Below are 14,666 nucleotides of genomic sequence, written 5' to 3'. Positions count from 1 at the left end.
GGCCCAGTCCAAGCCGGGCTGGGGGCAGCCCCTCTCGGTTTCCTTCTGCGCTGTGGCCGGGCTGGGCTTTTGTCATTCAGAGCCCGGGCCGCGCTCCCTCCCTGGGGTCAGGCGGCCACTTGCAAACCCCCAAGGCGCTCAGCTTGCTGCAGGGTCCCCGCCGCCGAGCCAGGTGCGTCTGCGGAAGTCGGGCTGGGGGCGCGGAGAGGGGGGACGGGTGGGCTGAGGGATCTGAGTCGGCCCGAGCGCGGGCCGGGGGGCCGACTTAATGGGATCTGGTCGGTGTAATCTCATTTCAGCTTTTGTCATTCGGGCGGCCGAGGAGCCCGAGCTGGGGGGCCGAGCCCTTTAAGAGGACGCGCGGCCACACCAGAGCGGGACAGGCATGACAAAGGCGCGGGATGCAGTGGCGGGAAATAAAGAGATGAGGCTGGGGGTGGAGCGCCCAGCATGACGTCTGCCCCCCAGGCCGGGCTCTGCCCCCGGCTTCTTCCCGGGCCCTAGGCAGCTCTCCGGCTGCGGGCGCGCCTTTGAATGGGCCCCCAGCTTGGGACTCCGGGCCCGGGAGCCTGTCCCCGGCAAGGTCGCGCGGGGCCGGGAACCGCACGCGGGCCGACGGCCTCCCTGCCTCCTCGGAACCGCGGGGTCCGATCGCGACCTCCTTCCTCTCTCCCTCGAGGCCTAGGGGACGCTGACGGTTCGGGCAGAACTAGGGTCTCCCCGCGCTTTGGCCGGGGCTGCGCCGGCCTCATTTTCCTCTCCCTGGTCCGGTGTGTGGCCCGGCTCCGGGCCGGGTCTGCTCGGCGGGAGGCGGTAGATCCGGCCCCCCAGCTGTGTGTGTTGGGGGAGCTCCTAGAGGAGGAGGCGGGGTGGACTTCGGGGGCGGGTAGGGGCGCAGCCCAGAGTCCAGACCCGGGAGAGCTCGAAGGCCGGGGTGGGGTGGGGGGAGGACGTCATCCCAGAGATCAGAAAGGTTAGGGGTGTGTGCGGAGAGGTCAAAGGGGACGGAGTGCGCTAGAGGTTGGGCGGTGGAGGCCAGAGACCAGACCCGGGGGCCTCCACGCGGTGGGACAGGAGTGGAGGTAGAGCTCCGAGGCGCAGGCCCGGCTTCCCGCGGGGGAAGGTGCAGTGCGCGCCCCCGAACGGCTCCTCCAGCGGGGTCTCGGCTCCTCCAGCGGGGTCTCGGCTCCTCCAGCGGGGTCTCGGCTTCTCCAGCGGGGTCGGACTCTTGGCTCTCCGCGATCCAGGAATTCCGAGAAACTCGGCAAAGCGGGCTTAGACGTTGAGAGGGGAATCGCACAACTACACACATGCTAGCACTCTCCGCGCGCTCACACACCCGCCCACACTCACACCCTTGCTCATCACACAGCCGACTCCGCGCGGAGGGACACCCTCGCAGGGAACTTTGGCTCAGAGCTAGACATCTGAGCGCCGGCTGGAAGGGTTGGGGTCGAGGGGCGGCATTCCTTGGTCTGGTGGGGCGGTTTTTGGAATCCAGACCCGGCCCTGATGCGCAGCAGCCCCGGTGCCTGTGGCGCCTCTCGCCCCACCTGCACGGAACTTCGTAGGGCTTCCAGAGTTTCGGGCCTCTCCTCTCCTCTCCGGGCAGAGCCGGCGGTGCGCGCCCCACCTCCGATGCAAGCGGATGGGTCCAGAGTGCTGGCAGGAGACCCTGGGCCCAGTTACCCTGGTCCGATGCCCATCGAAGGGAATGTGCTCCCAGACCTTTCCCCAAAGCCAGGGAGTGTGGACGTCAGCTTAGGTCCCTCACTTCTGAACTGTTCAAGTCGGCAATCAATTTTTATGATGTAATTTATAATTTATGCAGGTTGTCTTCATACATATGGTGTTGCTTTTGTGTGTCGGGGTTTCAGGTGCTTTATTACTCTGACGGTGTGATTTGCATTCATGTTCGGTTACCAAGATCGTATTTCTCCTGTTTACACCATAAGGGGCCGAAATGAAGATTAATGCCACCTCCCTTTGCCCGGCAACCCCTTCCCGGCAGACCCCAGACCTCGGCTCCCCTCTAGACCTCAGAGCCCGGCATCCAGCTTTGGCAGAAAGAGGCCCCGCTGTGCCCTGGCTGTGTGGGAAGCCCTGGCACATCAGAGGGTGCAAGCGGACCACCTGTTCCTGCTGTGCATGCCTGGGCAGAGGCCTGGGGTCTCCCGGGACAGAAATAGGGGCACATACACAAAAGTGTCCTCGCCAGGGAGGCTGAGCGCGGACATGCCACTAGGCCGTGTGGTCACCCAAGCCTCCTGCAGGTGACAAGAGAAGGCAACCGACTCTGTGGCCAAGGCCGCGGAATGCGCGGCGCTCCAACCACGAGAGACCCCTACTCGGGACCGCCACAGGGAGCTGAGAAGGCCCCGAGGCGAGAATCAGGCGGTGGTCAGATCCTGAGGCCGCCAGAGTGTCCCTCCCAGCTTCCAGCACCCAGCAGAGCCCTCTGCCAGGGAGGACAGAGCGCCGCGCTGCTTGGGACAGGCCCGGGGCCGGAGGGAGCGGCCCGGAGGCCCTGTTCGAGGCTTGCCAGACACAGCTGAAATGATTAAGCCAATTAAGCTCGAACAAACAGACGCGAGACCGAGCGGGCACTGACCCTGAGAGAAAGGGTGGAATGCAGGTGCCCCGGCCAGCTACACGCCTCGTGCGGACTGGCCGGCGCGCAGACAGCCGTAGAATCGGGATGGTTCCGCCAGGCAAACCTGGTCTTGAGAGGCCTAGAAGGCCACCCCCCCTGCCCCCTCCCCCTCAGGCCACCCCCTTTAGCTGGACAGTCCCTGCGAAATACCACCCTGGGGCTGAGGACTGGGTGGCAAAAACTGGGCTCAGAAGCATGTGCTGAAGTCTCCACAATCCCAGCACAGGGCTGGGAGGGGAAAGTCCAAGCCCTGGTGCTCCGAGGGGTTCTCCCAGCCCCAGCGGGGAGCAGGGGCAGGATGTTGTTTAAGGCCCAAGACCCATCTAAGAGGGCCCTGCCCCCAGAACGTGGAGACGGGGCTGCAGGTTTTCAAAGTACCCTCAGTTCTGCAAAGGCCAGGGGCACCCAGCTCCCCGAGGCTAGGGGCTAGGGCTGGGGCTGGGTGACTACTCCTCCGCGCCCCCCACCCCCGGCCCCCAGGATCCCTACCCTGGTTGGTGGATGCAGGGTGCAGACGGGCTCCAAGAGCCCTAGCGCAGGGAGGGGGTGGGTGCAGGTCCGCAGCGCTCCCAAGCGTAATTATTTGATCTGCAGATGTAAGTGGGATTTATTGTAACAACAAATATAGTGATGTCAAAACCCAACCTTGGATTAAAGCCGGCAGCCAAAGGGGAAGTGTATTAATTTCTAACAGCATCTCAGGCCAGAGCCTATTAGAACAAGCTATTCTTCAGGCCCCCCCATCAGAATTAATCATCGGGAGTTAATTTGAAGCGCAGACAAGTTGCTGTTAATTTAGTGCAGAGAGGACGGGATGGAATAAAAAGCTGAGGTGCTGGCCGAGCCTCGTGGGTCTCATTAATCAGCCAGCTGAGACGGCCTGGCTTGATTACAATTTGCAAAAAAATTCATTAGGGCCCGGGCGATTGACAATTTTTCTCTCTGCCTGTGATGTGACTCATTAGGCAGCCAAATGAAAGCCATGATGACGGCCATGATGACAGCGGCCATCAAGCGCCGCTTGTTTATCTTCCTCCCCTCGGCCTGTCTCTCGGGCCTGGGCCTCCGCGCTGGGCTCTCAGGGCCGCCCGGTGTTCGGAGGTTGGGGAGGAGGGAGACAGAGCCCAGAGAGGGCAGGGGGGCCCAGTGGTGGCCGGTGCCGCGCTGTCCACCAGGCTAGGGTAGCCCCAGGCCCTCTACTCCTCCTGCTTCCAAAGGCCAAGGACCAGCGCAGCTGGTGTGGGCCTGGGAGCTCGAGCCCCACCATGAGGTTCCCTGAAGGCACCCCCCTCCCTGCTAGGGAGCTTCACTTTCCCCCCAAGGTTTCTGAAGCCAAGGCTTTGGGCCCCTCCACTCTGTGCCTTCCATCCCTACCATGGGCTTTTGGAGAATGTGGGTAGGGGTTACACCTGTTATGGTGCAAGGGTACATGGGATGGGGGGGCACGCCAGGATCTGCGGGGAGTGCCCTGCTCTCAACACCCGGGGTTCCTTCCCCAGACCCGGAGCGCCAGGTGGGGGCGTCCCCGCCGCGGAGGCCGCAGCCCCCCCAGATCCTCAGGCCCGGACTCTGCGCCACCGGTCGCGGTTCTGCCAGGGGCACGTATCCGGCCTGGGGATGGAGAGGCCCGGGTATGGGGGGCGGGGACGGCGGCTCCACGGGCCTCCATTGCTGCTGCTGCGGCGGCGGCGGCCAGTGGCCAGTGCGGACCTGCCGCGAGCAGATGACGCCAACTGGCGACCCGGGCGCGATCACTGGCGGGCTACCGGCGGCATCGGCGGGAGCGGCTGGGCCTTGGGGACCGTGCGCCGGGCAGGGAGCGGCCCGGGCGCACCTCCCACCTCAGGCCCCAGGGCGCTGGGTGGGGGGCAGCAAGGAGCCTCCCCAGCTCTCCGCTCCCCGCAGAGCGGACTGAGGCCCTCGGAGGAACGGCCACTCGGTATCACTGTGCTCAAAAACCAAGCCCGGGCCATCTCCCGTCCCTGGAAATCTTGGGAACGCGGCGGAAATCGGTGTCTCGGTCGCGCCCGGCCCTCACTTTGCGCCTGAAGTTCGGGCTGAAACCTCGGTCCCCAATGCCCCTCCTCCTCGCAGAGGTGACGGGTTGTAAGCCGTATAAATTAAGTCAATATTAGTATTGACCCACGGCGACAGATCTCGCCTTCTTGGACCGAGAACCGCGGTGAGTGAGGCGCGCGGCTGCTTCGCAGTCCGTTCCCCGGCCTCCATTCTGAAGGCTGAGGCTGGCGAAGCCGCCGGCTTCTCTTCGCTCTTCGGGCTGCTGGTTTGGTGGCCGCGAGGGCTCTGGCACCGCGCCCCTGGGTCACCCGCGGCCTGTCCGCGGCAATCTCCGGAAGGCCTGGCCGCTCGCGTCCGGCTGGGCGCTTCGGGTCGGGAAAGGAGCAGCGCGCGGAACTGGCCGGGCTCGGGGGGCGCGGTCTGCTGTGGTCGGGGAGCGGGATTGGGAATCCTGACACGCCCCTCCCGCGCCCTACTGGCCGCGCCCCCCACCCCGAGGAAGAGGAGATGCCCAGCTCCCACCCCCAGCCCCGCGGACCTGCCCCCCCAGCTGGCCGGCGTTCCTCGGGGTGGGGCGGTGGTCGGGTCCCGCCCCGCTCCGACCCCGCCCGGAGAGGGAGGTGCCCGGCCCGCGGGCGTTCACAGCCCGCCTCCGCCTCCGAGCTGAGCGCTGCCGGGAAGCCCAGCTCGGCTAGTCGGGTTTCTGCTCCCGTCGGAAGATCACGCCCGGAGGCTGATTTATGAGCGCTCGGCCCTGCCCCGCGAGCGAGCACCGCTTCTTTTCGGGTCCGGGATGTTTGTAAGGAAACGCATTCCCTCCCCGGCTGTCGTCGATTTAGAGAATCAGGAGTTTGTGCAAAGCCACCCATACCCGCATTCACTTTCCCTCCTCCGGCGCCCACCTCCTCCGGCCAAAGTTTGCCAGCCTCCTAGGTACTGGTTAGGCTGAGCAGAGGGGAAGATGTTAGATTTCTAAAGTGAAAATTAGCTTTGCTCAAATTGATAACCCAGTTGGAGCTCTTGCTGGCCTATTTCAAACCTGGTGAGGTGCTGTGCGGCTCACGTCCGGCCGGCTTGAGGAGGCCCTGGACACGGGGTGTTCATCCAGTACTGGTCTCAGACCAGCTGCCTGGCCACACGCCGGCAGGCGGTTCCCTCTAAGCAGTCAAATCTGGACAAACTTATGAGACCCAAGAATTGGTCTTTCCCTCTCTCTCTCCTTTTTATTATTCACAAGACTGAGATTGTTTTAATGTCATAACTTATACGAAAATAAGCTACATTGAAATAAATTAAACACAACGGAGACGTGCTTCAGACATGGCTCATAGGATATGCAACCCCAGGAAAGAAAGCCAGGCAAAACCAAAGCAAAGCGAATTTCCAGGCTGCCCCAAAACGTCTGCTTTTCAGTCAACTAAAAACGCCAGAATAGAAACAAAAAGAAATGGAGACCCCAGTGTTCGTTCCTGCATGTGATGTTTACCTTTGGAAAAGTATGGAAAAGCGGCTGCTGTGCGTGGCAGGTTACAGCAGAGGTTTTGTTCTCTTCTGGAATGTGGCTGGAGGACATTACTGGGTAGTTGGGTCCTATAACTTTCAAAATACAGCAGCTGAGATCCAGTCTATATAGACATCTAATGTACAAAGTAGGGTAGTATAATAAATATTTAGTGTGTCTTCAGGTGTAGCTGTGGCCCCTTCAAAAGCAGTCTTTCAAGCCTGTTTCATGAATATACTCTCAATTTGCTGGGGATGTCCAAAGTTGGGGGGTGACTTTGAGTTTTGCCTCAGACACGGTGGAGTCCACCATGGGTTCCCTCGGGCACTGTGGCTTCTCCACGGTGGTCCAGGCCCTAGCCCTCCCTGGGCCCTCAGGGGCGGGCCTGCTCCAGCTGCTGATGCTGACTTCTAATGGCGAACCTGCTGACGTGGACGGGGATGGGGACAACGATCTTGGGGTTCCTGGAGGGCTCCCCTGTCTTGGAATTGGCATTGCCAGCTTTCACCCGTTTCCACTTGGCCCGGCGGTTCTGGAACCAGATTTTCACCTGCACCTCGCTGAGTTTGAGGGCGTGAGCGATCTGTGAGCGCTCGGTCAGCGAGAGGTACTTTTTGCAGTGGAACTCCTTCTCTAGCTCGAGGAGCTGCTCGCTGGTGAAGGCAGTCCGCCGCCGCCGGTTCTTGCCCGTGGACGTGGTGCTGCCCGCGCCGCCGCCGCTCGGCGGGGTCTCCTCCAGCGCGTGGCCGGGGTCTTCCTCCTTGTGAGCCGCCTGGCCAGTCAGATTGTCATCCGAGCTGTAGTCCAGATCGCTCTCCAGCGAGAAACTCTCCTCCTTGCCCTTCGGGTCGTCTTCCACCTTTGACTCGTCTTTCCCTTGCCCTCTGACAGCCCCGACTGAAAGCAAAACCAAACGGCGTTTTATTACATTTCGCACACTGGCCTTCCTTTCCCTTTCCCACCGTCCCTCGGGCATTTTCCCCCCTTAGCGGATTGTCTTTCTGTGACATTAACACATTGTGACTTCCTGGCCTTTGAGGGGTAGAGAAGGGGGGGGGGGCGTGAGAAAGCTCAAGGGAGAGGAGGAGACAGTACAGGCGACGGCCCTTTGCCCAGAACCATCACTCAAGGGGCCACCAGGCCTCCTCTGCACCCTCCCAGCCTCCCGCAGCTTAAGGCAGAAGTAACAGGAGGCGTGAGGCCCAAGAGAGCGTCCTCTTTGTCCCCGGGGTGGGGGCTGGGTGAGGACTGAGGGGGAGTTCACGATTCATCCTGCCCGCCCACCTCCCTCCCCGCCGCCGCCGCCGCCAAAATTCTGTGAACTTCAATTTCATCACAGCCAGAGTGAGTGCCCAGGGAGGTGCAGATCCCAGACCATGTCGGGTTTTGAGACAGATGATGTTGGTCAAAGGGAAGTTTTGTAGCCTTAGAAGAAGTTCCCACCGGACACCCCAGCACACACATGCGGACGCACAGCCTCCTAGGAATCCGATTCTCCCAGGCAAGCAGCAAGCCTGGTAAAGGGGTTTAATAGGTCTGGACGCCCTTCGGCACCCTCCCTGCGAAGTCGCGCAGCCCAACCCCCCTCCCCAAAGGCCGAAACCTACCCGGGATCCCAGGTCACAGCGCTGGAGATGGGGGAGTGCAAGACTCGGCCAAACTGGCCGGCAGATAAATTCGCCGCTCAGCGCAGCAGCTGGCCTGGGGCTCTGAATGCGCACACCGCCCCCCCGCCCCCGCGCTTGTTGCGTGGCTCTAAATGCCCTCCGGAGGCCCCGCCGCGCAGCTCCGCTGCATCCTCCGGCTCCTCGGGCCGGTGGATCCGGGGCGAGGGGCGGGCGGGGGCTCGGCCTCATCCCCTCGGTCCCCGCGGGAACACGGAGCTGGCGCGCCCCCGCGCCCTCCCGCCCGGGTCGCGCGCGCCGCCGACTCACCGAGCGACGCCTGCACAGCCTCGGCCGCGGAGAAGGCAAGCAGCGAGCCCTCCTTGGCCAAGAAGCCTTTGCCATCCTCCGCGTCGGCTTGCAGCGCCTCCGCCTTGTCGAAGTTGCCACCGCCAGGCAGCGGCTGCGGCGCGAACTTCCGGGCAGCCGCCGCCTCCTGGTGCTGGGGAGACGCGGAGAAGCCGCCGGGCAGCGTGGCCATGAGCGTGGAGGTGAGCGCCATGCCCTGCGCCAAGCTGGAGCAGAAGCTGGTGGGCAGGCTGGGGATCTGGTGGTGAGGGTGCGCGGGCGGCAGCGCCGGTTGCAGCGCGGCCTGGGGCAGCGCGGGCGGCGGCGGCGGCGGCGGCGGCAGCACCACCGGCCGGTAGGGCATGAACATAGGGTAGCCAGTGTAGACGAAATGGCCGGGGCTGGGCTGCGGCGGGCTGCCGATCAGCGAGTCTATGCTGAAGGCGGTACTACTCCCCAGCGGGCGCTGCATCATCATCAGCGACGGCGGGAACGCTGCGCTCATAGACGCGCTCGGGAGAGGCCCGCGAGAGGCGAAAAGTCCCCGCGCCGCGCCGCCACCGGGAAGCCCGCCAGGCGCCGGGAGCACAACTTGGTGCACCGGGCAGGGGCCGAGCGGGACCCGGAGAGCAGATACCCCTCAGTCCTGGGCCCGCTGCATGCCTGGCGGGAGCTGGTGCGGGCGGTGGGCGGGTGAGGCCGTGCGCCCCGGAGTGGAGCGGGCGCCCGGGCCCCGCGGGCTCTCTGGAGCTGCCGCCCGCCGTTTGCCCGTCGGAGCCCGCGCGCGTCGCTTCCGCGGCCCTCGGCCCGGGCTCGCAGCCGTCTGCGCGTCCGTCTGTCTGTCTGGCTGTCGGTCGCCTCCTGCGGGCCGCAGGGGAGCGCGCGAAGCTGGCGCACTTGTCTTCGGCGGGCGCCGCCAGCACCTTTAAATCGCGCTCCTCTTTCTCATTCACATTTTGCCTGCTGCCCGGCCGGGCTCCCCTCACGTGGGGCCGGGAGCCGCCGCCTATTGGCTGCGCCAGGAGTGGGCGGGGCTAAAGTGGGGCTCCGCCCCTTCCACCAGGGCTGGCCGAGAGCAGGCTGTGGACGCCGCGAGCGCAGCGCGCGGCCCAGAGAGCCGGAGCTTGTGCGCCTGGCCCGCGCCGCGCAAACTTGAAAGGGGCCATTGGCACCTCCTAGGCTCGAAACTCGGGGCTCGGCAGCCTCAACGAGGCCGCCTCCAAGGGCGGCTTTCGGGTCTAGCGACGGCCGCGTCTAAACCGCGGGCATTTTATTTCTTTGGTACATGCTTTGGAGCAAACCTGCGGCGTGCTGCTGCTGCTGCTCCCGGGGTCCGGGCGAGGTTCCCGGAGTTGGGGGCAAGGTCCTGCCCCTCCAGGTCCGCCTCTAGGGCGCCGGCCGGGAGCTAGCAGCCCCTGCCCGCCGCAGGGAACCCGCCGGGTTGCTCGAGGCGCCCCCGCGTTCCCGGCGCCGTGGGGAGGCTGCTGATGCCCCCATCCCGAGCTGGGCCCTCCAGTGAGCGATCCCTCCTCATTTTTCATGACATTCTTAATCATCGCACCTATTTACACACTTTGCCTGCGCACCAAAATAACAGCCACGATAATTATGATAATAAAGCGAGTCCTTTATCTGCTCCATCCTCGGGGAGGAAGGGGGGAGTTGCTGTGCCTCCAGTTTGTATAACGTGAGATTATCCTGATGAAAGCTTTATGATGTTTGCGCAAATAAATGCTGCGTTTTGTAAATAGGCGCTAATTAAGCACGTTGAGAACGGAGGGAGCGCTCACCCCGGCGCCGCCGCCAGGTTTCCAGCGCGAGGACTCGAGGGTGCGCGGTTCCCCTTTGCCTACTGCAGGATGGAGCCGATTCCCTCAAGATGTTTCCCCCGTTTCGACAGTGGTAAAAACCCAGAATTTGGGAGTAAGGGAATTGGCGGGGATGGGGTGAGTGTTAGGAATGTTCTTATCCCCTTCACCATGATAAAAACAAAACTTTCAGCTCTTGTATTCCCTTTTAAAATGGAATCCTTTCGTGGCAAGGGCAGACCGTGCAAAGCGCGCCAGCGCGCGCGGGGCTTCCACGCGCCTCCAGGGCCTCGGCTCCAACTTCCTGGGTCTAGACGTTCGCCCGGAACGGCCGACAAGCACTGGACTCGGGAGGAGAGGAGAGAAGAGCACTGTTACGCCGGTCATTAAAAATCAGCTCACGCCAAGGAGCTAGTGGTCGGGGAGTTGGCCCGTGTTGGACGTGTGCTGTGTATCACTTACAAGCACATTTAATTGGGAGATAAAGATAAATCGATCTTTATGAATTTATCGACCTGATTCTTTGAAGCTCTTCTTTCTCGCTCTTCTTCTTTCTCTGGCTTTAACCCGAAGGCCCCCTGGGGGACGTCTTAATCCTGGACCACCTCCTCAGCCGGGAGTCTGGCCGGGGACCCACTGCCCACCCAACGGGCCCTGGAGGAGCGAGGGGAGGGTGCATCCTCGGCGCCCCGGAGGGCTGAGAAAACTCGCTGTCCCTGCCGCCAGCCGCCCTCCCTCTCCTCGCCTCCTCCCCCAGCCCCCCCACCAGGACAAAGGCGTCTCCAGCGTTTTTCCCCACTCCAGGCCGCAGTAATAGATGGCTCCGGCCGCAGGCGGTTTGAAAGGAATTCATTAGGACGCTGCCTGTATTGCCTCCACTCCCTTCACGCCCAGACCCCGAGGTGGCTTAGGCGGCGTGAGGGGAAATGAATTCCCGTTGGGATACATGGCGAAGGAGACGTCTGTGGGCTCTGTAAGCGCTATCCCTCTTTCTCCACTCCTGCAAAGGAAGCACAAGAAGAAAAGGAAAAGAAAAAAAAAAATCGAAGCCCAGGGCAAAAGTCTGGTTTCTTTATGAGCATAATAAATACTCCCTCTCATTGTGAGATAGTTACAGTCACACCGTCTTGGGCAGGGTTACCTTGTTTTTTGAATACTAAAGAAAAAAAAAAACGCTCGACTGCTTGATTTACGTTGATACAGCCGGGTCCCTTCGCTGCTTGACACTGGCATGTCTGTGTAAGCTGTTACTCATTTTACCTAAGCAGATTTGCCATCCACTTTGCTATTTTGGCGTAAAAATGTTCTAGGGACTTCCATCCCCTGATTACCCTCCAAGGGACAGAGGTTCCTTTGATTATTTCGGTGATAATTCCACATTTAAAGTTCAGCAAGGAGATTGAGGTCCACTGAATTATAGGTACACTTGAAATAATTTAATGGCGTATTATTTGCACCCGTAAACTGCCGTGGAAAGTATTGACTACAGGGGTTATAGTCCTAATGTCCTTTATTAGTTAAGGAGTGAAGGGAATTCTCCTCAATATGAATTTTATTTACCAGTGTGCTTTTTCTCGAATGCAGTGCAGTCATATTTTCTCCTCTAATGCTTAACTGCTTAGAAAACGACTGTTCGCGTCATAAAAGGATCCTTGTGTTTCGCCGTGGTTAACGAGATTCATTCGGGGCACCTGAGCTACCTACAAAGCGTTCAGAGCGAGGGGACAGTGGATAATAAAAGCCTTTAGAGTTTTTCCACTGCTCCTCGGAGAGATTTCTGGGCAGCGAGAGACAGGTACACCGCTTATCCATCCTTCGGATTCCGACCTGCCTAGCTCGGAACTCCCTCCAACTGTAGAGCTCTCGGTGATTCAGCTCGGCCCAGGCTGCGCGGGAAAACCGGCCGGCACAGACCTTTGCAACTTTGCCTTAGGTGTCCCCTGTCCCCTCCCTCCGAGGAGGAAGAGCGAAGGATGCACCCGAAGGGAGATCTTGCGTCCTCCAACTCCAGTTAACTTCTGCGAACTTTTTTTTTTCCCGGGGAAACTCCAGTCGGGATGAAGTTGGCCCAGCCCCTGGACACTTTCCTCGGCCGGTGCCAAGCTGGTGTCAAGACAGTATTAGGCCACTTAAAACATCAGACGTCAGTAAATGTGACGGTAATTAAGTTGTCGCCGCGCTTCGGGGCTGTCCCAGTCAGCGTTTGCACGCAGGTGTGTGGAGGCTGAGTGTAAAATGCTCAATGCACAAGGAAATGAATATTCATGCAGCAAACTTGTGTTGGCCTGTGGAGTCCAGCCCGGAGAAGGAAGCACCGCGAACCGCGCGCTTCCACGATGCCGCCAGGGTCGAGGTCCCGGGTGGTCGTGGAGAGAAGGCAGCGTGGGAGCCCCAGGTCTCCGTGGGTGCGGAGAAACCCGCGGGCTTAGCGGGCCGGGTGTTCCGGCCCGCCGCCCAGTCCCAGGCTACAGGCCGGTTTCTCGGGCAACCATGTTGTTTTTATTTATAGGGACTTTGAGTGGCCTGATCATTAGGTCATTGCCGCAGCTCTTGCTCCTGGCAATAGTTGGGAAATAGCTTGGGATGGGTTTTATTTATGGAAGGGCAATTGGGATTCACACCCAGCTAACCCAGAACAGTCCCTCCCAAGCCCAAGATGCACTTACAAAGGGGTGCTTGTGTAAAATTCCCCATCAGACACACCAATTTGCAAGTAGTAGAAAGCATTGAAGCCTCATCTTTTTTAACTATTTTATTCAGCCATTTTTTTTTTTTTTAAATCTGAAAGCCCAAAATAGACTCCATGTGGTTCTAAGTGAAGGCAGCCCTTGGCTGGCTTTGAAATAGCTCCTGCAATTATGTAAAAGAGCCATTCACCAACAGAACGGAATTAAAAGGGATCTCGCCCGCTTCCCTTTCATTGCCAACCTCTCATGTTTGGCTTTTCAAAGCACTTCCAACACGATGTCTTTCTCCAGGACAAAAGGCAGAACAAAAAAAGTCCCCAAACTTGTAAATTGAACGTCAAGGGAACTTTAAACAATTTAAAGCCCATAAATAATGATAAAGGGGACTGGCAAAAAAGGCAAACCCATTCAATTAATAGAGTTTCCCAAGCAAAGATCAAGTGGTTTATAAAATAAAAGTCTTTGGTTTCATTATTCTGCTCCTTGGCCGTGCAGAAAGCAGGACCGGGGGGTTTTCTAAAGCGCCCTGAAGAAGAAACACTTTGCAGCACCGTGTGTGCTGCGACATTCTTCTGTAGAAAGTTTTGCTTTTTGTCCCCCACCCTCAAAATAGCAGAAACAAAACCGCAAACCAGAAACGTGAAGAGATTTTTTTTTTTTTTTTTGCATTTCCTTGGAGGAGTTGGAAATTGTTCCCCGCAGGACTGCAGTCGGGGAAACGTGACCCTCACACCTGCGCTGCCCTCCCCACCCCAGCGCGGAGGAACGGGCGGAGCCACGGCCGCGTGGCCCGCGAGCCGAGCCCTGGTGGGATCTGGGGACCAGGGCGGGGAGGTCCTACACCTCCCGGGAGCCGCGAGACTGCGGACGCGGACGCGCCGACGGCGCACCCAGACGCCAGCTGCGAGCGCGTGGAGCTCGAGGTTCCCCCGCACCCCACGCGGGCCTCGGCTCCAGAGCCGGGGTCCAGGAGTCCAAGGGCGCAGGCAGGGGTCCTAGTTCCTTTTCAGAATAGCCCCGGAGCTTGGAGTGGGGAGTTCGTGACCACTGGGGGTATTGGATCGCCTGACACCTTCGTCCTGGAAGCCCCGCGCCCGCGCTCACCACGCATCTCCCCGGGAGCACCCAGCCCCGGCAAAGCGGATTCTCAGCGGGGACTGAGCCCGTCCACCCCGGAGCTCCCAAGCTGGGAGGAAGAAGCACCGGGCGGAGGCCAGGCCGGGAGCCGGCCCGAGGGCCGTAGTTGCGGGGCCGAGGCCTCGGGCGAGGGCCTGGCTGTGGGGGAGTAGCGCCCGCATCTTTCCCGCGGGCCTGGCTCGGGCCGCGCGTCTGGGAGGCCGCGCGAGTTCACTAACCCCAGGCCCGGGAGCGCCGGGGAGGGAGGCGCAGGCCGCGCGGCACTTCTCACCTGCCTTTATCTCTACGCATCTGCCCCCTCGGATTCCCGCGGCCCCACCTTTCGGGGACTTCAAACGCGCCCCGCTACCCGGCGCCCGACTTTCATCTCCCCCGCACAGCGGGCATTGTTTGCGGGACTTCACAGAGATGCTAATCCCGGGGCCGCGTAAACGGCGGCCCGGGAGGCGGGCAGAGGGCACCGAGGGGTGAGGGGGTGCGCCAGCCTGAGCCGGGGGGCCTTGGGAACCGCCGTACTGGCAACCCTCCTGGAACGCCCGGGTCAGCTACTGTCCCCCTCCCGTCCCATCCCGCCCGCCTTATCCGGAAGGCGCCGGACACACTGTGACGGTCCTGGGCCGGACACAGCCGGCGTCCAGGGGATGCGGAAGTAGGAAGCGACCGGTGGCCGGGGCTCAGCAGTGCGCCCTCCCAGCTTCCAGCTCTCGGGAGGAGACCGCGTGGCCCGGGAGAGCCCGCCAAGGGACTCAGACTGGAGCCTCTGGGGACTCCTGGGCCCTCGCAAACCACGGCCGAGCAGCCACCCCTCGATGGCCCCGACCCCCTGCAGGGGTGTTGTCTGTTAAAGAGGACGAGGTTTACCTAGAGTTCATCCATTTAACCCTTTGGAAACCACACTGGAGGGAGCAA

General features: G+C 61.1%; 1 protein-coding gene and 1 long non-coding RNA gene across 3 annotated transcripts in view; one reads left to right on the top strand and one right to left on the bottom strand.

The window, feature by feature from the left end:
* Nucleotides 1–5,876: 5,876 nt before the first annotated feature.
* Nucleotides 5,877–9,032, bottom strand: GBX2 (gastrulation brain homeobox 2). 2 transcript variants are annotated; one of them, XM_019923434.3, is made up of 3 exons: nucleotides 8,104–9,032; nucleotides 7,781–7,801; nucleotides 6,820–7,070 (listed from the first exon to the last, which is right to left on the bottom strand). In XM_019923434.3, the coding sequence occupies exons 1-3, from the start codon at nucleotides 8,628–8,630 to the stop codon at nucleotides 6,962–6,964; spliced, it is 657 nt and encodes a 218-aa protein (XP_019778993.1). In that variant the 5' UTR covers nucleotides 8,631–9,032; the 3' UTR covers nucleotides 6,820–6,961. The 2 variants fall into 2 exon arrangements, with proteins under 2 accessions (XP_004323562.1, XP_019778993.1); XM_004323514.4 differs by lacking the exon at nucleotides 7,781–7,801 and having other exon boundaries at nucleotides 5,877–7,070; nucleotides 8,108–9,032.
* LOC141279123 (uncharacterized) overlaps nucleotides 8,011–14,666 on the top strand; it is a 42,532-nt gene continuing 35,876 nt past the window's right edge. The window contains exon 1 of the long non-coding RNA XR_012332908.1: nucleotides 8,011–8,328. This is a non-coding gene — a long non-coding RNA (uncharacterized lncRNA). The remainder of the gene's footprint in view (nucleotides 8,329–14,666) is intronic.

Source organism: Tursiops truncatus, chromosome 7 (assembly GCF_011762595.2).
Source record: "Tursiops truncatus isolate mTurTru1 chromosome 7, mTurTru1.mat.Y, whole genome shotgun sequence".
NCBI classification, from domain to species: domain Eukaryota; kingdom Metazoa; phylum Chordata; class Mammalia; order Artiodactyla; family Delphinidae; genus Tursiops; species Tursiops truncatus.
This window is presented reverse-complemented; position numbering and strand designations above follow the sequence as displayed.

Excerpts from the sequence above, each read along its gene's own strand:
- GBX2 (XM_004323514.4), bottom strand. The coding sequence starts at position 8,630 with ATGAGCGCAGCGTTCCCGCCGTCGCTGATGATGATGCAGCGCCCGCTG. Across the intron at positions 7,071-8,107 it reads GGCTGTGCAGGCGTCGCTCG|TCGGGGCTGTCAGAGGGCAA; the intron begins GTGAGTCGGCGG and ends TTTTGCTTTCAG.